General features: G+C 48.9%; 1 protein-coding gene across 3 annotated transcripts in view; it reads left to right on the top strand.

The window, feature by feature from the left end:
• Positions 1-21,785, top strand: part of GRIK3 (glutamate ionotropic receptor kainate type subunit 3) — a 219,195-nt gene that overhangs the window by 108,611 nt on the left and 88,799 nt on the right. For all 3 annotated transcript variants that reach the window (XM_027580703.2, XM_027580712.2, XM_027580719.2), the window contains exon 2: positions 21,236-21,412. In XM_027580703.2, the coding sequence (XP_027436504.1) occupies positions 21,236-21,412 (177 nt within the window). The remainder of the gene's footprint in view (positions 1-21,235; positions 21,413-21,785) is intronic.

The raw sequence follows: 21,785 nt of genomic DNA, 5'->3' as shown, positions 1-21,785 counted from the left end.
CCTCATCCCCAGTGCTATTTCTGAAATGTACCCAAGCTGCCTGTGCCCAGTACCCACCCTCCTGTCCGTGCATGACTATGATAGGGCTTCACCTTTTATTTGGCTGTGTGTGCACCCACTCAGGGAGCTCTGAGTATGTATGTGTCTTTGTGCACACTTGCTTATATGTGTGGGTACTGGATGCAGACAGGTGCCCAAATGGGGCCGCCAGTGCATGTGTGTACCTGTATGGATATGCATGTGCATGTCACCAGCTGCACAGACACAAGAGTGCCTTTTTGTGCTTGTGTCAAAAAAGGAGTTTTCCAAAAGCCATTCAAGGGCCGGGCTATCCAGACACACCGCAAGGGGCTCAGCTCCCCACTAGGTTATCTGCTGAGGGTGAGGACAAGGTGAATATTGAGATTCATTCTAGAAAACTGTGATGCGAGAGAAGCCAAGCTGGGAGAGAACACTGAAGACTTTCATTCTCCTCACCAATTAACAGATGAGGAAACTGAGGCCCTGCCAAGAAGTTGGCTTCTGGGAAGTCTGCAGGGGCAGAGCTGGAGCCACATCCTGTGGTCCTGCTTCCTGGGCAGTGTTCTCCCTCTTTTTGCCACCCCCCCACCCCCCCACCCCACCATGGGCGTGGCCCACTGCTTCTGACTTGAGCCCTCTCTGAGGCTCCAGCATATCAGGGGTCAGACAGTCCAGATTGCTTGGGTCTCCTGTCAGGTCGGAGGAAGGCCTCATGGATCTCTCCCCTCTCCACCGCCCCTGTGCCAATCAGTGGAGGTCCCTTTAACAGATGGATCAGGCCTCTCCCCCCGCAACACCCCCTGCTGCTGCTGCTGAAGAGAGAGAACCTTTCCAGACAGCCCCTGTCTGTGTTTCATTACAAAGACGCAGCCATATTCCATTAATTCCTCATTTGCTGTGGGCAAAGCGCTGATACGTACATTTTTACCTGGGGTGGTTTTAATCAGTTAATTTAACCAGAAACATTAATAATGTATTTCTTTGCCACTCGACTGCCCATCTGTTGAACAACTTACCTGTTGGAGAGCAATGTCACCTCCCGTGACTCAGAGCCCTCGCCTGCCCAGGAACAAGATGAGATTCTGCATATTTCATGGCTTTGCAGACCAAGGGTGAGGGCCAGGGTTGCTGCTCCCTGCCTGCCATGAGCTCCCAGGCTGCGGTGGCAGCATGGCCTTCCTCTCCCCCAGGCTCCAGACCAACGCCATCTCTCTGCCTTTGGTCATTGCTTTGTTGGGAGATTCTGGGCTACAGGAGAGGTTGGATCCCAGCTTACTGTTGGGGAGTGTGCGCTGGGAGACACCAGCAGACAGATCTGAGCTTTTGAGTGCAGCTTAGCTGCTCCCTGGGCAAGCAGCTGTACCTCCCAAGCCTCTGTTTTCTCGTCCCCGTCTTGGATCTGTTGGAAGGAGTCAGTGGGGAAGTCTGCATGAAGATCAGGCACAGGGCCAGGCTTAGAGTGGGTGCTCCTTATAAGAAGGTTTCCTCCTTTGAGGCTAAATAAGCCCAGGGCCCCATATCATCAGGGCCAATCCCAAGGAGGCTGAAAGTCTGAATTACCTTGAGGGAGTCCGAGGTGCTCTTCAGATCAAGTACCCTCCTGGCTGGGAGGGAAGGAGAGGAGCCATTCAGAGCCCCCGTGGGGCCCGCTGTTAAGCACTTAGGTACCAGGTCTTGGGACGTTCCAGGAGGGGGCTGGAGCAATTGAGGCAGCAGTGCAACCTTAGATGCTTGGGGATGCTGCTTGGCTGAGGTCAGGGGGTGCCAACCATAGGACAGACCCGCCGCCTGACCTCCCTGAAATCGTGGCTTTCCTGGGTTCACCGCTTTCTCCTCCTTCCTCAGAAACCATGAAGCAGCCAGAACTCTGGGTGCATTGCCCCACTTCTGAACCTGCTTCTCAGGGACGGACACTCAGCCAGCTCAGGTCTGTGTCCTGTCTTCCTACAGTCATGGGGATCCCGAGGGTGGCAGAGCCACCGTGTTCCCCGCTGGTGGGGTCCCAGTGCATACCCACTGCCTGAGCATCCAGCACTCACCCTCAGCCTGGTGCCGTGAACACAGGCCTCACCCTCTACAGGGCCCTGGTGAGCAACAGAAAAGCGAAGCATGTCTGTCTCTACCTAAGGGCTCTAGAAGGACCCTCACCTCACTCCAAGAGGCAAGAGTGGGCAGATGTCAGAGAGAAGCAGAAGAGGGGTGGGTTGGGGGGGGACACTGGTCCCAGGTGACCAGAGAGATTTGTCCCTGGGGGTCTGGAGGGGCCAGAGCAGGTGGGATACCCTCAGGAGCAGCAGAGCCAGGTTTCCAGAACTTTCCCTCTTGCCTCCATCTGCTTTGATTTCATCAATTCTAAAACACCACTGACTGAAAGATGCATAATTTTATGTACTTCCCTAAGAAAGAAAAAATCGCCACCAATTAAGCTATGACACAGTGCTTTCTTATCATCTATTGCAAACCCATCTCCATTTCATGGATGTTAAAACGTGGAGGAATAAAATGTGTAAGTGGGAATGAGTGAAATACGGTAATAAAATCAACACCCATTGCTGTTTATCCGGGGTTTTCCAGGCAGTAGCTTCTCTGTCTAGGGGAGACCAGCAGCACCTTGCTCCAACCTCACAGACCCTGGGACCTGCACTGGCTAGCATTCAGAGAGGTTAAGCAATGTTACAAGGTCACAGACGGTCCTAATAATGAAGAATATTTGACTATGCTTATGTACCGGTAAGATCCCCCTGGGAATCTGTAGGAAGGACTTGGGAGACACACACAGCTCCACAGGCTTGCCTGCAGTCTGGGCCTGTAGGTAGCAGAGCCTCTGGGTTTGACTGACAGCTCCACCGTTCTGTTATCAGCTGGCAGGGGCGGAGCTCCGACCCTGCTCCCAAGGCCTCCAGGCTGTGCTCCTAACCACTAGACTTAACTGCCTCTTTTCAGGAGCAGAGGGTGCCAGAGGGGGTGGTTCTGAGTCGGCGTCCACCTCCCCAGGACTCAGCCTCTCTCTGGCCTCCCAGTGCCCTGGAGGCTGCTCCCCCCGCCCCACCCCAGAATGGGCATTTGCTCCCCCGCCCCCCGACCCGGCTGGCCAGAGGGAGAGTCCCAGCTCTCCGGCCTCCCTCAGAATCCAGAGTGAGTGGGGGGCAGCCGACAGGCGGAGATGAGGCAGAAACGGGGAGAGCAAGAGCTGCTGTTGAAAACTCAAATTGGTCCCAGAGAGAAATGGAGCCTCTTTTCTGCCCATCAGCTCCCTTCCCCAACCATTACCAGGCAAGCAGCATGAGGGCCTTGGTTGGAGCAAAACTCAGGCGTGGGTGTGGGGAATGGCTTCGGGGCAGCCGGGACTCCCTTTTAGAAGGCCACAGAGACTCCGAGGGCCAGCCTGGGCTCATCCTCCTCAGGGAACTGGCCTGGAGCTGGGGACACTTGACCCCAGGTAACCTCGGGTGAATGGGAGGGCCCAGACCCACCTGGCACAAGGAGAAGGGGCAGGTGCTACATGGATAGACCCAGGTGCTGAGGGGCCCAAAATCTGTCCCAAGAGCAGACGGCAGCTCCTGAGGAGCCGGCATGGGCAGACAGTGGCTGGCTTAGGGATGGCAAGTTCGGGAGCGGGGCTTATTCCAAGGCTCAGGCAGAGAGCAGCAGGGAGGGAGCACCAGAGGCCGCAAGGGGCATCCACTGCGCGCCAGGCACGGGGCCAAGGGCTTCATGTACATTATCTTCTCTAACCTGCCCCGTAGCACTAGGAGGCAAGATTCCCATTTCACAGATGTAAAAACTGATAGGCAGAGGAACCACTAGTGAGTGGCTGAGCTGGGATGTAACTGCGCCCAATAATCTGACTCCAGACCACCATGGTCTTGTCCTTCTAGGGACACTGAGGCCTTCAGTAAGGGAGAGCAGGGCAAGATGAGCTCCCAGAGCTGGGGGGCACATCAGCACAGATGAGTTTCGGGGGCTAGGGTGCTACAACTCCTTAATTCCCTCCCAGCACCGTTCAGTCGTGCTCCTAGGCCTGTGGCAGGGTTCAGCAGGGTGCAGTGGGCGGCAGTGCAGGGGGTGGGGACATAGGCCTTGCCTTTGAGAACTGGGAGCCAAGCAGCTTCCCCTGGGTGTCCCTCTTTGGCTTGCCTGCTGCTGCTGATGCTTGAGCTGGCTGTCTGGCTAGAAGGGACTCTCAGTCTTTTTCCTCCCTCCTGAAGATGAGGATGCTCCCCAGCAGCAGTCTGCCCACAAGACTCTCCAGTCCTCCACTGTTGGGCTCCCTGGCCGGCCCAGTGCCAGCGGGGAGATGCTGTGCAGATCCATCATCATGGTGTGTCAGCTGTGAGCTGAGCACAGCAGTGCTGGAGAGAGGAGCGGCAGGCCTTTCTGAGACAGGGACGGAGAAAAACATTCCAGGGAGGAGATGGCCTGGCAGGCAGAGGCCTGGGCAGGACCACACCGGCCTCTGCCCCCTTGGTGAAATCACCAGGCTCTTTCATGCTTGCTCTGCTCCTGCTGTTGTTCTGCCTGGTCCATCTGCCTCTACTTACTCTTCAAGGCCCAGCTTAAACATCACCTCCTCCAAGAAGCCTACTGGGAGTGCTCCTGGTAGTTTTCATTCTTATGCACTGTGTGCTTCCCACAACACAGCAGTCATCACCCTTCTGGTTATTGATTTATTTATTTGATCCTTTCTCCCTTTAGTCTGTGAGCAACACAAGGAGACAACGAACTTACCCATTCTTAGGTTCCCTCCACATTAAGATAGCAGTAAATCTCCCTAGGAGAGCCAGAAAAGTCAGTCCCCTGGAGGCACCCTGTTTACTCCTTTCCCAGCTCTTATGACAAAGTTGGCACCTCAAAGGCAGGGAGCTTGTTTGCTTAGACCAGCGCTGTCTCCCCAATGCTTAGAATGGCCCTTTACAACGTAGCAAGTATGCAGTGACTGCCAAAGATGGGGGCTTTCTTCCCACCCACTCAGTATCTGGGCCCAGCACTGGGCCCTGGACAACACATCCCCTGAAGGCCATGCCGTCCAGTCGGGGGACCAAGATGGAAGCAGTGATGAAGGTCGAACCAGTCAATGTGGTGTATGGGGAGGGTCTACCTGGCTGCAGGTGTGAACTGCAGGGAAGTCCCACTCCCTCTGAACCTTCCTTTCCTCCTTAGTAACATAATGAGAATCTAATATTTAGGGATGTTGACTAAACAGGAGGATGCTCATAAAGCCTTTGGCCCAGGACATGGCGCACGAGAAGGATCGAGTACTTTGTCACCATTAATAAGAGGCATAGGCATAAAGATGTGGGCCTGGCTGAGAAAGCGTCTGATGGGGCTAAACCACACGTTGCGGAGAGAGGTTTAGCGGGAGTTAAAGTGGGTGCAACGATAGATGGGGCCAGGTTTATGGGAACATTTGAAAATCAAAACAAAAACCAGGGCCCTGAGCCTGGGGCAGGTGGAAGCTACGAAGGGCGTTAGGCAGAGCACCCAGCACCATTGAGTTCAGGCTTTGGGGTCCATGGGCCAGATGCAAGGAGGGTGGACTGGGAAGAGAGAGGGGGAGGGGAGGGAGACCTGGGGAGGCTGGTGCCCTGGTGTAGGGCTTGAGGTGGCAGGTGGCACCAGACATAGCCGTGACAGACCCCAGAGTCATCTGGGGGCTGCAGGGTGAGGAGGGGCTTGGGGTGAGAGGTGAAGACGCCCCTGAAGGACACTGATGCCCTTCCCTGAGATGGGAAGCCCAGTGGAAGAGCAGGGTTGGGGAGAAAATGCTATATTAGATTTCAGCGATGTTGGGTTAGTGCTGTCGTGGAGGGCTTGAAGGTACATCACAGGTTGGAGAGCCTTACCCCGACAGAAGTCTGCTCCTCATCCACAGCCCAGAGGCTACCAGCCTCTCAGCAAATGTGACACGTGGTTGGGATCAGTGTGGAACACCCCTCTCCTGGGTGAGGATGATAGGCAGCCCACCCTGGCATGAACATGGAAGGGGGCATTTACTTGATCATTTTTGGCAAACGAGTCCACCGTTTTATTCTCGTGGCCTAATTCCCTCTGCTAGGAAATACTTGAAGTCTGTTATTGCTGTTAATTATAACCTTATAAGGCAATGAAAGAATGAATGGGAAATGACTGAACCCATAGCGTAGAATGAGAACCACACACCATTTCCTCAATAGTTAAACATCCATCTAGCACCACGAAGCTACAGACTTAAGCACCCTGTGGGCGATGGTGTTAACCTTTCTCAGATGAGGCTTGGGGAGGAGATTCCAGCTTGGCTCTGAGCTAGATGCTCTATTTTATCACCTGTGCACTGTTTGCCATCTGAGGCTCCTGACTCAAACCAGAGCAGAGCATTAAGTTCTGGATCTGCAGCAGCTGTATGATTTTGGACAAATTGTGGACTTCTCTGAGCATCCATTTCCTCCTCTGAAAAAAACAAAGTGAGAATAAGAAAAGAATCCCTGTCATGGGGTTGTTGCGAGGATTAAGTGAGCTAGTGAGTGGGGAAGGCAGAGAACACAGGCTCAGGAGCCGTTAGTGATTCTCCTTCCAGTTAGTACAGCTCCTGAAGTGCTTTTGGTCCCCCAGCTAATCCATACCAGATGATTATGCAGAAAGTTCTGTCTCTGCAGTTGTTCAAAGGGCAGGGTTTCGTCGATGGTGTCTTTAAACCTTTATTTTAAAAATTCAAGCCACTTTCTCCAAGACTGCAAACGGTCCATGCAGATTTCAAGTTTGCAACTTTGCTCCCGTTCTCGAAGGCACCTGCTGTCCTGCCTGTTCTAAACTGCCTTGGGCTTTCGGAGTGGCTGTGACCAAAGGGGATGATGCATCTTTCTGGCTTTTGGCAGGAAGTGCCCGGCTTTCTGATCCGGACGCTCCTATCTGCCATCTCCCCCACCACTTCAAAGCCCCAGATTACAGTCTGACTTTATGTCGTGTCCCCTTCTGCCACCTGAGGCAGCAGCTCTCATTGAAAGCCTCTGTCCACATGTTACCTCCCTGGGGTTTTGTTGGTCAGTCATGTGATGCTTGCTTGCACTTGTAAGTTTCACACACATTCAGTTATAGCTGATATTTACAGAGTGCCTACTCTGTGGCAGGTACCGGAGAGAATGTGAGAAACCAGCTACCTAGGCTCAAAGAGCTGATGTTCTTGTGGTAGCTGACTATCAACTAGATGAAAAATTCTGGAGACCATTTCAACTTGCATTAAGAGCTTTGGGAAAATAAGCAAGGTAGAGGTCCCCTTACCCTTGCGGTGCTGTATAGCAGGTGCCTGACACACGGGAGGTTCTCCCTGAGTGTTGGATGAAAGGAAGGGAAGAGTAGCTGAACGTCTCTATCAGCAGAGTTGGTGGGGAGCAAGGTCACTTGGATTTTCTTTGTGCGAGCCTGGGATTTCTTTGTACAAGCCTAGAGCTTGTGAAAGATGCAAGCAGCCTCATTTGCTAATGATCATAATTAAGCCAGAATCTCTTATTCCAACCCCTCGGGGAGAGAGGCACAAAGCATGGGGCTGATGAGTTGGCTCCCTGTGCTTCTCTCCCTGCTGTGTCCCCGCCCAGGTGAGATGTGTGCCCACACCTGCCCAGGTGCGCTCGCACACAGCCACATGCTGATGGCGCCTGGCGGGGTAGTCGCACCTCGAAGCTCTGTTAAAACAACCAGTCACTAGTGTCCCAGAATCAATCCAGGAAGAAACAAAATGTGTCACACGGGGGCCCTGGTGCTAAGTAGATCGAACACCTTCAGTGTCATACTTTGTCATGCTTTCTTCATTCTTTCTGTGTGTCTGTGGGGCTCGCGGCTGGGGACCAGGTATGTGGGGCAGACTGAGATGTGAAGGCTCGGGCTTTGGGCCTCAAATAGCTCACACCTCAGAAGGGGGAAAAAAAGACCACTTTTGCCCAAAGCCCTGTAACACAGCGATTCCCAAAGCGTGTTTTCAGTGAGATGCTCTGCCAAAAAAGGTTTCCACGGCTGTCAAGTAAGTTTGGGGAATGTTGCTTATGCTACCCCCATCTCCGAGCCTGCACATGAGCAGAATAAATGCCCAGAAAAGTCCTGCAGAGAAGGAATCTACTTGACCTCATTGAACTTCTAGTTTCCCAAACATACGGGACACTCTAGCTTCCTTGCACGCTGACGGCAGTTTCCTGATATCACTGAAATAGCAGGGATAAAATTTGCCTTCCAACCAGGCCCGATGTGCCCGTCCTCCACCCAGTGCGCACAGTAGCTGCAGTCAGAACCTGGGCAGGGGCAGAGAGAGAGGATGAAAGGAAGCCAGGCTCTCATGCGGTCCAGTCATCCTGGGGCTGTAGCCTGCCTCTCCCCCCCACACACACCTGCCGTGAGCAGGGAGCTATTGGAGGGATCGGAGGGACACCACAGGGCAAAGCGGTGCTGTACCATCTACTTCCGGGAGGCCAGAGGAAAGTCACCAGCCAAGAGCGCAGAGGAGGTCAGGGTCTTTGAGCAAGAAGTGGACCTGGAATTGCTCTGGCAGCATTTAGGTAGAGTTTGGGGTAGGGGGCGCTATGGGGTAGGTGGGCTGAGGGCGGACAACTTCAGTGGATTCAGACCAATGATGAAGTGTACTGGTATTTTCAGCATCTGTGGGTCCTCCCTTTGAGAGCTCCTACCTGGGCCCAGGAGGCCCAGCTGGGAGAGCTCCCAGAGTCTGGGGCCTGGCACGTGTGTGTGTGTGTGTGGGGGGGGGGGGGGGTGTGTGGGTGTGGGTGTGTGTGTGTGTGTGTGTGGTGTGTGTGTGTGTGTGTGTGTGTGTGTGTGTGCGCTAATGAAAACAGCATGCGCTCTTGCTGCACCCGGCCCATGTCACTCCGCCCGTGCTGTCACAGAAGAAACAAAACAAAACAAAGAAGTGGAAGTTGATTCTATAATTAGTGCAGTTTCTTCACTGTTCATTCAGGATCTCCAGAGATCAATTAGCTTGCTTTTAAGCTAAAAGGCATCTGAATAAGTATTTAACCTGCATAGCAATTGATATTTAAAACAGATGAGGATGGGAGTAATAATGGAGAACGGGCTGCTCCTGTCTCCTCCACTAATTTCCCGGCTTCCGCACCTCCGGCCCCTCACCTCTGCCCACTCCACATCCGGTGTGGCCGTCAGTGGGGCCTCTTGGCCTTCTCAGGGCTGGGCTGTGGGTGGGCAGGCTGGCACTGAGGGGCTGCTGGAGGCAGGGCTGTCGTTCACATGCTGACACTGTGGAGCAGGTGGCCCGGTGGTGAGGAGATGAGCCCCAGTTAGGGCTGGCCCGCCCCCAGCGCGGGGGAGAGCCGGGTCCTCTCTCTCCTGCTACCAGCCATGCTGCCAGGCACAGGGCAACTCGCCCTCCAGGCTGGGGGCAGGGGGCTGCAAGCGTGCTTCCTGAGAACACCTCGGCGGAAGCTTCGTCTAGTAAGAGCCAGCCACTGCCAGGCTGGGGTGGGGGCAGCTTGGGAACTGAGGGAGCCAGTGTCCTCCTGGCTGAGCATCTTTTGGCAGGTGGTCTGAGGATATTTGTGTGCTTTTTGCTTTGTCACTGGAATTAACATCCTGAACTGGAATTAGCTTTTTAGAACAAACTGTGTGTGTGTGTGTGTGTGTGTGTGTGTGTGTGTGTGATGTGCATTGATAAATGCATTTATTTAACAAATGAGTCTTGACATCCTCTCTGTGCTAGATAGTGTGTTGGGCACTGGGGGAGGGAAAGAGATGCCAGGATGGCTAAGGTGTGTCCCCACCTTCCAGATGACCACAGCCTAATGGGGGAGGGGGGGCACCCGATGCATCATAACACGTGTGAGCCTACAGAAGATGAATTCAGAGTTCAGGGAAGATGTCTTAGTCGGGGACCCCAAAAGCAGACCTGACAAGGGTTCTGGTTCTGGGAGTGATCCCAGGCAGGTGGTGCTGGACAGGGAAGTGAGTCAGGGACGGAGGAAAGGCAGTGAAGGTGTGCCTGCCAGTGGGCTACACTGCGGATGCCTGGGGCTCAGCCCCACTGGGCCCTTTGAGGAACTGTAGATCGTACCTCAGAATTGTGCCTCCAGGGGCAAGGAAATGAGTTCACCCATCTACTCCCTTCCTCCTGGGCAGAGGTTCTGCAGAGTCCCTAACTCCCTGGCTCTTGTGGCCTGTGCTGGCCATGCCTGCACCATTGCCAGAGAATGTTCTAGATACAGAAAGCCCAGGCCATGCAGAGGACGTGTCTAAGGGTGGGCCCTGGGTGGGACTGGGGCATAAGGGTGGTGTCTGCGACACAGGCTGAGAAGAGAAGTGTGGGAGCCGGGTTTGGAGGGATGGAACAGAGGAGGAAGGAAAGTGGATGCAGGTGGAGGAAAAGCATGTTTGAAGGGACAGGTGCGGATGGGCCAGCGAGCACTGCCGTGTGGGTGGGGGACGTGTTGTGTAGAGGAGCGGAGGCTGGGGGAGGCCGGACTGGACCAGGAAGGGTCTCAGAGGCCAGCTTGGGGCTGGTCCTTCTGCAGTGGGCATGGGTGCATGACAGTGGGCTGCGTCATGGCTCTGCCCCTCCAGGAGGTGGGCCAGCCCCGCCGGTGTCTCAAGGATTCTAGATCTTCATTCCTTCGGCCCCTCCGGCAAGGACACTCGCTGCTGGTTGCACCCCTCTGCAGCAGCCCCCTTGCCAGCCCTGTCCCCAGCAGCCCTAGATCCTGCTCCTCTGCCTACTGACAGCTCATCGGTCATCAGGCTCTCTGGGCAGCACTGGAGCCTCCAGCCATCCTCCCAACACGGTCGATTCTGCAATATTTGACTTGCATGTCCCTGAGTTGTACAGACAAAGCTCCACATATCACCAGATCAATTAAAACAACTGCCACCAGGCCCCAGAACTCAATCAGGAGCCCCTCCCCTGGGGCCCCACGGGATCTGCTGCTTCTCTGGATGCCCTGTCTCCGGGAAGTGCTCCCCAGCTTCCTTGGCACCTCTTACCCCTTTCGAGGGCTTACAGTGGGCCTTAGATGATTTTTACCATTTAGGCCTCACAATAACTCTGTGTTATAAGTGCTGTTAATATCCCCATTTTTAGAAGATGAAACAGAGACACAGAGGAGGGAGGCGACCTGTCCAAAGTCACACAGCTGGGAAGCGGTGGGGTCCACTGAAACCAGCCATCTGGCTATAGCGCCCACATGCCTGACTATACTTCTGGCCTCATCCAGACCCTGTCCCACACCCTGTCCCAGACCCCACGTCCCTTCAGCCCCTCCTTATTGACAAGTCCTCCCCTCCTGCCTGGATCCCACTCGCCCGCCCTCCAGTCCTGCCCAGGATGCCCACCCAGGGCCAGTCTCCCCACTCGCCACTAGCTGCTGCACTCCCTTCACAGCTCAGATCTCGAGCAGGTCAGATGCTGCCTCCTCCATGAAGACCTCCATGGCAATCTTCTGAGTCGCACCAGCTTTCTTGACCATTCTTACCACATGGAGAATTTTTAGCCATGTGGTGTTTCTATTTGTGCCCCTCCTATCATCTCCTTTTTAAAGCTGTGAGCTCCTGAAGGGCTGGGAGAATGCCCAAGTGCTGGCTCACTCATGCAGTGACCAGCACAGAACTGTGTTCCCAGTTGTAGCCAATAAACTGCTTGGGGAATGAATGAATGAATGAATGAATGAACGAACGAACACGAGGGAGACAAACCTACTTCTTGCCCCCTCTCCTTGCCCACAACCTCAGAAAGCCCATCCTTGGGTCTTTTCTGCTAGGCACTGCTTGCCTTCTACAAACCACATATTATGCCCAGCGGGGAAAGCCAGCCAACTTGTCCCCCGACTCCTCCTCCTGCTGAGACAACAGCATACAGAGGCCCAAAAGCAAGTTCGGAGGCACCGTCAGGGTCCCCCAAGGGCTGGCTAAGGTACAGTAGAGAGCAGAGCCTGGTTCTTCCAACCCACAGGCTGCACAGAGCCGCAGGGGCCCTGGCAGGGAGACGAGAGAACCTAATCAGAACAGACAGGGAGGCGGGCCCGGGAAGAGGCTGTTAGCAACAATCACACTGATCAGCGTCTCAATTAATCTCCATGACACCTTGGAAACTTCAGAAAAAGAACAAAGCGGACCAGAAAAGAAAGAGCAGACTCAAGCCCCGGAGGAGAGACAGTGCCTGGGCCTGGTGCTGGGAACGTGTGTGTCTCCTGGGACTCCGCCACCAGACAGAGCGGGGAGGCAAGCCCAGGCCCTGCCGAGTCTCCCGGGCTCCCCGCGCTCAGAACTGAGCTGCTTCTACCAGGACCAAATTCAGGAGGACAAAGTTGGTCAAGAGAAAGGGAAATCTCAACAGACTCTAGAGCAGCCCTAGAAAGTCATGAGGCCATGGGCTTAAGCAAAGGGACTCAGCTTTCTACTGTCATCTGCCCTAAGACCTGTGCCTCTCGGTGTCTCTAGGGCCACCTGACCAGAGGGAATATGTGCTGGGGGGAGGGGGTGCCGCCAGGGTCCTTGCCCTTAATGTTGTAGGGATGAGGCCTGGCAGGGCAGCCGTGACCATCCTGCCTCCTGTTTTTTGAGGTCACACACAGGCTGCCGTAGCAGGTTCACCCAAGAGGCAGGGAAATTCCACCATTGGGGCACATTTCCAGAGACAGAAAAAGCAATTTTTAAAATATGGGCATTTAGGGGGCACCTGGGTGGCTCAGTCGGTTAGGTGTCTGATTCTTCTTGATCTCGGCTTAGATCTAATTCTCAGAGTCGTGAGTTCGGGCCCCGTGCTGGGCTCCACACTGAGCATGGAACCTACTTTAACAAAATGAGCATTTGGGGGGCGCCTGGGTGGCTCAGTTGTTAATCGTCTGCCTTCGGCTTGGGTCATGATCCCAGGGTCCTGGGATCGAGTCCCGCATTGGGCTCCCTGCACCATGGGAAGCCTGCTTCTTCCTCTCCCACTGCCCCTGCTTGTGTTCCCTCTCTTGCTGTGTCTCTCTCTGTTAAATAAATAAAATCTAAAAAAAAAAAAAATGGACATTTTTGCTTAGGGTATTCAGAATGTTTCTCAAAACATACAATAGCACATCATCGTAGAGGCTGCCAGAAGGAGAACTGGTTCTGGCTGGCACAACTAATTCACTCCCTCCTTCCCCGACCCCTGGCCCTCAGTTTCACTTTGTGGATCAGGGGATGTTTGAGCTAGTGATTTTTGCGCTGTGCTTGGTAGAACCCTGGGGGCTACCAGAGCCTTCTCCGTGACCAAGTCTTTAAGTGCCCAGATGGTGGAAATAGCCTTGGGCAGTGGTGTGGTAGTTAAACATACTTTCCAGGGAAAAAAAGCCTTAATTTGTAGCATCTGCTTATTTCCGTGGTGTAAATATTCTCACCGTGGCTGATTTCAAGCTGCCAGCTCACTTTGAAAATTCCTTAAAATTTCACAATTGGCTCTAATGAGCTGGCTTTGGTTGCAGAAGGGAATCTACTACATAGTAGTTATAACAGCATCCTGAACCTCCCTGGGCCTCATTTTTCTCTTACGTGAAATGGGACAATAATACTTTCTACCTAATGGGGTTGTAGAGGTTCTTTGAGTATTCAATGAAAAGTGTGGAAAACGTTCATCATCATCCCTGACACATGAATTATTTATTATTATTATTATTATTATTATTATTATTATTAGTTTTACCCACTGGGTTTCCACTCAAGATTTTGTTTGAAGAAAATGTTCCAGTTCCAGCTGTGTTCCACCCCTGCTTACATCTTTTGGGACCTAACTCTCTCTCTCTCTCTCTCTCTCTCTCTCACACACACACACACACACACACACACACACACACACACACCCCACCCCAGTTCCTCCGCAGCCCTGGTGTCTCTGCTCCATTTTATTAAAGCAGAAAGCAGTGACAATTATTTTCATAATGAACTGGCTCTTCAAATTAATGCCAATTACACTATGCAATCATGATTAAGATTATGCATTAATCAATGGTGCCAACCTACTTATTAGCCTCTTTAAATAACGATCATGAGGAATGTATGGGAAGGGAGAAAATGGAGAGGAGCCAATCGAGTGGGGGAACTTCCTCTAAGTGGGGCAGGATGCTCTCTCCAGAAGCCAAGACCCAAAGCAGCCTTTCTTCCATGAATCAGTACCCTAGCCCATCAGAACCTGAGCTTCCAAAGCTCCTTGATCTGTACAGGCCTCCAACACAAAAGGGAAAGGGGTCAAGAGGACCCAGCAGGGAGAAGGGAGAAGAACCCTTGACAGTTTATCAATTGATGAGGTTCAGTGCCCCCTTTCCCTTCCTTCAAAAGCATGAAAAGGTAGAGTGTGATTGATATTTCCCCTAGAGTAATGCCACCCCCATCTTAGGTCAGATCTCCCAGATGCAGAGCCTGAGGCAGGGATTGAGATGCATGAAGTTGCTAGAGGGGAAGAGAGTTCTTTAGGAAAGCACTGTCAGGGAATAAGCAAAACAGGGTAGAGATGGGGATAGGGTAGGCAAAGATGCCACCTTGGATAACAACATGGAGGTGCTGGGGGGCTCTGAAGCATGCATGCACCACAGAGTTATCCCCACCCTGATGCCAGGGGACCACCCTTTTGAGCCCCAGTGTGCATGAATTATCAGTGGCTGCAGACTGCTCCCAGGGTCAAGGTGAGTGGGGTAACCTTCTGGGAAAGGTAGCTCCCTCCAACTGAGAACAATTATCTAGAGAAAAGGGCAGCCTATGTATGGAAGATTCAAACCCAGTTCTGCTGCATCCAGAACCCACTCTCTGAACCTCTGTGTTGTACCCAAATATTTGTTGCTGGGGTGTCCCAAGAGATTCAAACGTTTGGGGTCACCTGGTCCTTGACATGTTCAAGTAGAATGATGCCCATCCTTGCACCGGGTTTGGGGGTAGGGGAGGGGCAGCCTTTTCCCGGCAGTGTCTCTAAGAATGCTCCTGGGTTTCTAGTTTCTCTGAATCTCTGCTTATTCCAACTTGTCTTCTTTCTGCCCCAGTTCACCCTGTGCTGAGCACTGCCTGCCTGCATTCACTTTCCCCAAAGAGCACAAGCTGGTGTCCATTTTCTGTGGCTGACTTTACTCAGCGTCAGGTCTCCTGTAAGGAAGGGAGGTGACAGCACCGTGCAGGCTCACTGGAAAGTAAGCACGCGGCACCACTGTGCTAACCCGGCCCCTTCCTGCCATGGATCCACCTTTGGCCATGAGTCATAGTCTCCTCCTTTCTCCCTTTTTGGGTTTATGTCCTACCTCTTGCCTTCCTCTTAGGCCCTTCTCCCATCCTCCTCATTCAAAATTCAACATCACATCCTTGTATCCTTTGCGCAGCAGGTTAGTACTATCATAGTCTTATCTTCTCCATCCTGGCCTATGGGACTTTTCCCTTTAAGAGAAAGGCTGCCCTTCCCCTAGAAGAGGGGATGAACTACAGCCCACTGGCCCAGTCCAGCCAGCCCCCTGTTTTAGTAAGTAAAGTTTTATTGAAACACAGCTGTACCTGTTTGCATACCTACTGTCTATCACTTTCACGTTACGATGGAAGAGTTGAGTAAACCCATCTGGTCCACAAAGCCAAAAATATTTACTATCTGATCCTTTACAGAAAGTTTGTTGACCCCTGCCCTAGAACATAGAAGTTTAAAATTCATTTTGTGCTTCTAACTGGCATTCTTTTAAGAATTGCCATGAACTGGGGCGCCTGGGTGACTCATTCGTTAAAGTATCTTGCCTTCAGCTCAGGTCATGATCCCAGGATCCTGGGATTGAGCCCCGCATTGGGCTCCCTGCTCAGCGGGAAGCCTGCTTCTCCCTCTCCCACTCCCCCTGCTTGTTTTCCCTTTCTCGCTTTGTCTCTCTCTGTCAAATAAATAAATAAAATCTTAAAAAAAAAAGAATTGCCATGAATTAAGCTCTCACCACATGATATGTGTTTCATTACATTTTCTTTCTTCCTCGCAATGGTCAACCCTTGGAAGTATGTGCCCCATTTTGCAGATGGAGAAATTGAGTCTCAGAGAGATCAAGTAACTTCCCCCAGTGGAAAGTCCAAGCTAGGGTTCAGACTGAGGCATAACCATCCGCAGAGTCTGAGTTAGGAACCTTTCCGCTTTTGCATCCAAAAGCTGAACCCCACACATTGGCAGGTTATTGTCTGCTTATTGTTGCCTGAGCTTTCCTGTAGGGCAGAAGCCTGGTGCTAACTTCTCTTGATGGGCTAGAACTCAGTGGCAGGTTGGCGTGTGGCAGAGATCGGTCAGTGTCTGTGGAACTGAATGGCATATCCCCTGGGCTGGGATCTCAGTGCCTGAGATGTGTCACCACCCTCATGAGCAATCAGCCTCTCTCCTTTCTGCCCCACCTGCCAAGATGTGAAAGGCGGGGAAGGAGTGAAGCCCTAAAGGAAAGAGCTCCTTGTCCCCTGACATTTGACCCTCATTTAAGCTGGGGATCTGTAATGACGACTTCTTCCCAGGCTCCCTTAGATAATTTTTTTCATTTTTACATTTTAAAATAATAAAAAGAATGTGTATTTATTGTAAATAACCTGGAAAAATCAAGATAATACAAGGAGCAAGCTAAAAGTATCCATAAACCCCTTCTATCCAGAGATACTCATTGGTCAAATGTTGGTAGAAATCTTTCCAGTCTTTTTTCTATAAATATAGATAATGTACTTTTAGTTTGATAAATAGATTTCAAACTGTAATATAATTTTGTTGCTTTGGTGGGGTGGAGAACGAGCATTTTCTATAACATTAAGTATTCCTTAAGAGCATTTTTTTTAAAGCTTTTTCCTTATTACCAAAGCTCTTGCTCAGTGTAGAGGACTTCAGGAAAAAAGCGCTAAGCAAAGCAATCCATTATCATTTTACTTTCTAGAAAGAACCTCTGTTAACATTTTGGTGTATGCCCTTCTGGTATGTCCTTTTTGATTTTAATTGGAATTGCATTAAATTTATAAATTAATTTGAGTAGAACTGACATCTTTACAATATTGAGCCTTCTCTTCCAGGAGAAAGTTATGTCTCTCCATTTATTCAAGGCTTCTTTTATGTCCTCCAGTAAAGTTTTGTAGTTTCCTTGGTATAAGAATTGCACATTTATTGTAAAGTATTTTATGTTTTTGTTGTTGTCTTTATGAATACGGTCTCTCTTTTTCCTTATAATTCCTCACTTTTTAGGAATGCTGTACGTTTTTCTGTATTTGTATGCTGGCTCCTTGATGAGCTGTCTGGATTCTGCTAGGTTTCCATCTGATTCTCTTGAGTTGTTAAGAAAACAGTAATAAGCGTCTGCAAATAATATTGCATCTCCTTTCTGATTGCACTACCATGATTTGTTCATTTTGTCTTATTTATACAATGATTTTAAAGAATATTTTATTACAGAGGATATCTGCCACATCCACTTAGGGAGAACGGTATAATGGAGCCCTGTGTACCCACCACTTGGCCCCAGCAACCAGTAACCCATGACCTTTCCTGCCCTATCCGTACCCACTTCACACCCACCCCTCCCCTATGATTTTGAAGCAAATCCCAGATACCATGTCCTGCCATCCTATACCCTGACTATTAATGCCTGCAAGTTGTTTTGCCATATGGGTGGCTTTTAATATATCAAATAATCTCCTACTTTGGGACATTAAGTTGTTTCTATTTTTTCAATATTATGTCAAGAATATCCTTCTACATAAATGTGTTTATGTATCTCTAACTTATTCTTAATTTATATCCTTAGAAATGCTAAATCCCTAGCATTAAATTAAAATCCCTAGAATTACTGGATCATATGGTATTTTGATCATTTATTTTCCTTTAAACACATACACACCATCACATGATGGCTTTTCTGATTAGAAATATAACACATGTTCACTTCAGAACTTTTAGAAAATACAGAAAAACACAAAGAAGGAAATTAAAATCACCCATAATCCTGCCACTCAGAGAGAAGCCCTCTTGACATTTTGGGATGCATTCTTCTCGTCTTGTTTTATGTGTGCGCCCAGCATGTGTATGCACCCCCACACCGACTCACATGTTTACACACTACGTGTTACAGATTGTAAACCTGCTGGAGGACTGGGGTGGGGGGCAGATTGATTAGTTCACTTTTTAAAATACTCACTTGGAAAAAAAATTTTTTTCAAAATGGTGGAGACAACCCAAATACCCATTAACTTGGTGATGAATGGGTAAATAAAATGTGGCACATCCGTAGAAAGTATTATTATTTAACAGTAAAATGGAATGAAGCACTGCTATACGCTACAATGTGGATACGACTCAAAAACATGCTAAGCGAAGGGAGCCAAATGCAGAAGACCACCTACTGCATGATTCTGTTTATATGAGATGTCCAAAAAAGATAAATCTCTAGAGACAGAAAGTAAATTAGTAGTTGCCTGGGGCTGGGGCTGCAAATAGTGATTGACTGTAAACAGGCTCATGGGATCTCACTGAGGTGATGGGAATGTTCGAAATTGTGATGATGCTCACACAATTCCATAAATTTACCCCCAAATCATTGTACACTTAAGATGTATTTTGTGGAGTTTCTTAATGTAAATAATACCTCTATGAAGTTGGCTTTTGAAAAGAGTAAAGAAAGTAAACATAAAGCTTCATTTGGAAAATAAAGAAAAGCACAAAGAACAAAATAAGAAATCTACCACATAGGACTGTTCGCTTGTGCTGTCTTGAAACACCTCCTATTTTTCTGTCAATGTTAAAGATTCCTCCTTATCTTCCTTCTGTTCTCCCTCTTCTAACGTGGAATCGCACTGCAACTACAACTTTATAACCTTTGCTTTTCACTTAAAAATATGTCTTGGGTATTTCCCAAGTCCCTAAATTTTTGCTATTGCATGGAAATATACAGGTTATTACAGTTTATTGACTCTTTCTCTGGTGTTGGACATCCCTAGATCCTCTTCCCCATAAGTGATTGGTATGTCCACCGTTGCTGTCAGAGCCAATTCCCAGAAACTGAAGTATTGAGTCAAGGAGAAGTATTGAGTCAAAGACCCAAGCATTTTTAAGGCTTTTGGTATTTTCTGATGGCCACCAGGAAGGCGAGGTATACCAGTTGCCACTTCCACCAACAGTTAAGCAAGTGTCTGTTTCCAAACGCCCTTAGCATGCGTTGGTGGTATAGTGGTGAACATAGCTGCCTTCCAAACACCCTCAGCAAAGCTGAGTGTTATAAGTTATTTTATGTTTGCCAATGGGATGGGCAAGACATAGTAAATCACTGTTGGTTGAAATGGAGTTTATTTGATTTTTAGGGAAGACACACATTTCTTCATATGTTATGTAACATATCTTCATATGTTACGTAACATATCTTCATATGTTAATAGCTCCTTTGTATTTTTTCTTTAGCGAAATGCCCATGCTTGCCCTTTGCACATTTTTCTTTTGGAATATTTGTCTTTTTTGTAGACTTCTAAGTGTTTATTTTTATAAAATAAGAACATCAACTTTTATACTGCCAAATATGTTACAAATATTTTTCCAAGTTTGATGTTTGCCATTTAATTGTTCATGGTAGTTTTGATACATTATTTCTGTGGAGTTATCAGCATCTCTCCTATGGTTTCTGACTTTGTTATAATGCCTGGAGAGACCTCCTCCTCTACCTCAATATTTTGTAATATTCACCTACATCTTCTTTTTTGGTACTTTTATACTGTTTTCTTTCTTCCTTCCTTCCCTTACTCTCTTGCCATTTAATCTTTAATACATTTGGAACTTATTTTGATATATGGCTAAAGATTGGAATCTAACTTAAATTTTTTCCAAATGATTGAATAATTGTCTCAGCACAATTAATGAATAATTCATATTTTACCTACTGATTGGAAACAGCCGCCTTTGTCATGTCTTAAATACTTATCTCTACTTGAATCTCTTTCTGGGGGCTTTTTACCTCATCCCATTGATCTGTCTGTATTTTCATATGCCATTAGGACATGTTTTTAATTATTTTGGCTTTTATGATATGTTTTAAATCCAGCAATGCAGATCACCTGTCATCTCTTTAGGCTGCTATCTCCTGGTTAGTCTTCCTGATGCATTTTAGAGTCATCTCATCCAGTAAAAGAAAAACCCTTCTGTGATTCTGATTGAAATTGCATTAAACTGAAAAACTAATTCAGAATAAACTGACAGCTCTTATTCTTGAGCCTAACTGTCGTGGAACATGCCATGTCTCCTCATTGTAGTCTGCTGTTACATCTTTCCCTTGTAGTGTTTTTGTCATTTTTAATGCTGAAATTGCATACTTCTTATTTGTTTCCTTATTCTTTATGTAATATTTTTGTTGATCATAGAAAGGAGATCTTTTACCATTAAGTTTTCTTACTGGTTGTTGCTGATATAAAGAAATGGTATTAATTTGTGCTAACTGGTCATTTAATTCAACCCTCCTGCTCCTGCTTCTTCTTAACTAGTTTTTGTGCCTGGAGATTAAGGGTTTGCAGGAAAACATTTATATCATTTGCAAGAATTATTTTTTCTTTCCAAGAGGTGTGTCTCTAAATTCTTTTTCTTTCTTATTTTGTTGGTTAATGGTGTGGTGTAAATCTTTACCCCTCCTTTATCTCTTTAATGAGAATGTCTCTACCCCTCCTTTATCTCTTTAATGAGAATGTCACTAGAGACATTCTCACCATTAGAGTGATATTGAAGGCAGATTTGAGCTAAAGATGCTTCAAGGCAGTAACTTTTCTGGTACTAGTTTATTAAGTTTATTAAGCGTTCTTAACAGCAGTAGATACTGGATTTTATCAAATGCCTTTTTACATCTTGTGAGTTGATCATATGTTATTTTTTTCCTTTGAATCATTGAGGTAATGGAACGATACCCATAGATTTATGTTGAACCACCCTTTCTTTATATTGAATATAACTATACCTGGTCATGGTATGTTATCCTTGTAATAGTCTAATAGATTCTACTTCCAGCACTCTATTGAGAATTTTCATAGCAATATTAATAAGTTGGTCATTTTATTTGGCTCTGTTTGTCAGTCTGTTGCTGGCTGAGTGAAATGAGCTAGGAGGATCTTTGTATTTCTTATGCTCTAGCACAATTTCCATGCATGGAATTATCTAAGAGAGTATTGAACATTTTGGGGAGAAAAATCTTATCCATAAATCGTTCTGAGCCAGGAACCTTTGTTAGCATGCCCTCCCCCCTTCCCCAGCACACACGATTTTACCCATCTGTTGCAGGAGGAATCTTTGAGTATGCAGATGGCCCCAACGCCCAGGTCATGAATGCTGAGGAACATGCTTTTCGATTTTCTGCCAACATCATCAACAGGAACAGGACTCTGCTGCCCAACACAACCTTGACCTATGACATCCAGAGGATTCACTTTCATGACAGCTTCGAGGCCACCAAGAAGGGTGAGTATGCAGCCCTGACTGGTATCTTCCAGGGGTGGGGACAGAGGGAGCTGCGTTTGCTGTCCAGGGTCCTGAAAACGGGCCCCAGCTCTTGGTGGGCTCGAGGCTTAGAGCCTATGCCGCCTGGTTTGGGGACCTGCTACATTTTCAGTTCAGGGTAGGCTGTGTCATCCCCCAGGTTGTCCATCAGGAATTTCTAGGCCACTGGCAGGTACCGTGAGGGAATGAGAGGCCATGGGAGGAGGTGGACAATGAGGCCTGAGATGGGGTTGGGGAGGTAGCAATGTAGAGGTCGGCTCATATCCCCAACACCTTTGAACTGAAGCTGGCACTTTCAAACTTGTTTTTCTTTCATTGAAATCCTACCCAGAGT

This window comes from Zalophus californianus, chromosome 4, assembly GCF_009762305.2.
Source record: "Zalophus californianus isolate mZalCal1 chromosome 4, mZalCal1.pri.v2, whole genome shotgun sequence".
Classification (NCBI taxonomy): Eukaryota; Metazoa; Chordata; class Mammalia; order Carnivora; family Otariidae; genus Zalophus; species Zalophus californianus.
The sequence above is the reverse complement of the archived record's forward strand: the minus strand, read 5'-3'. Positions and strand labels throughout refer to the sequence as shown.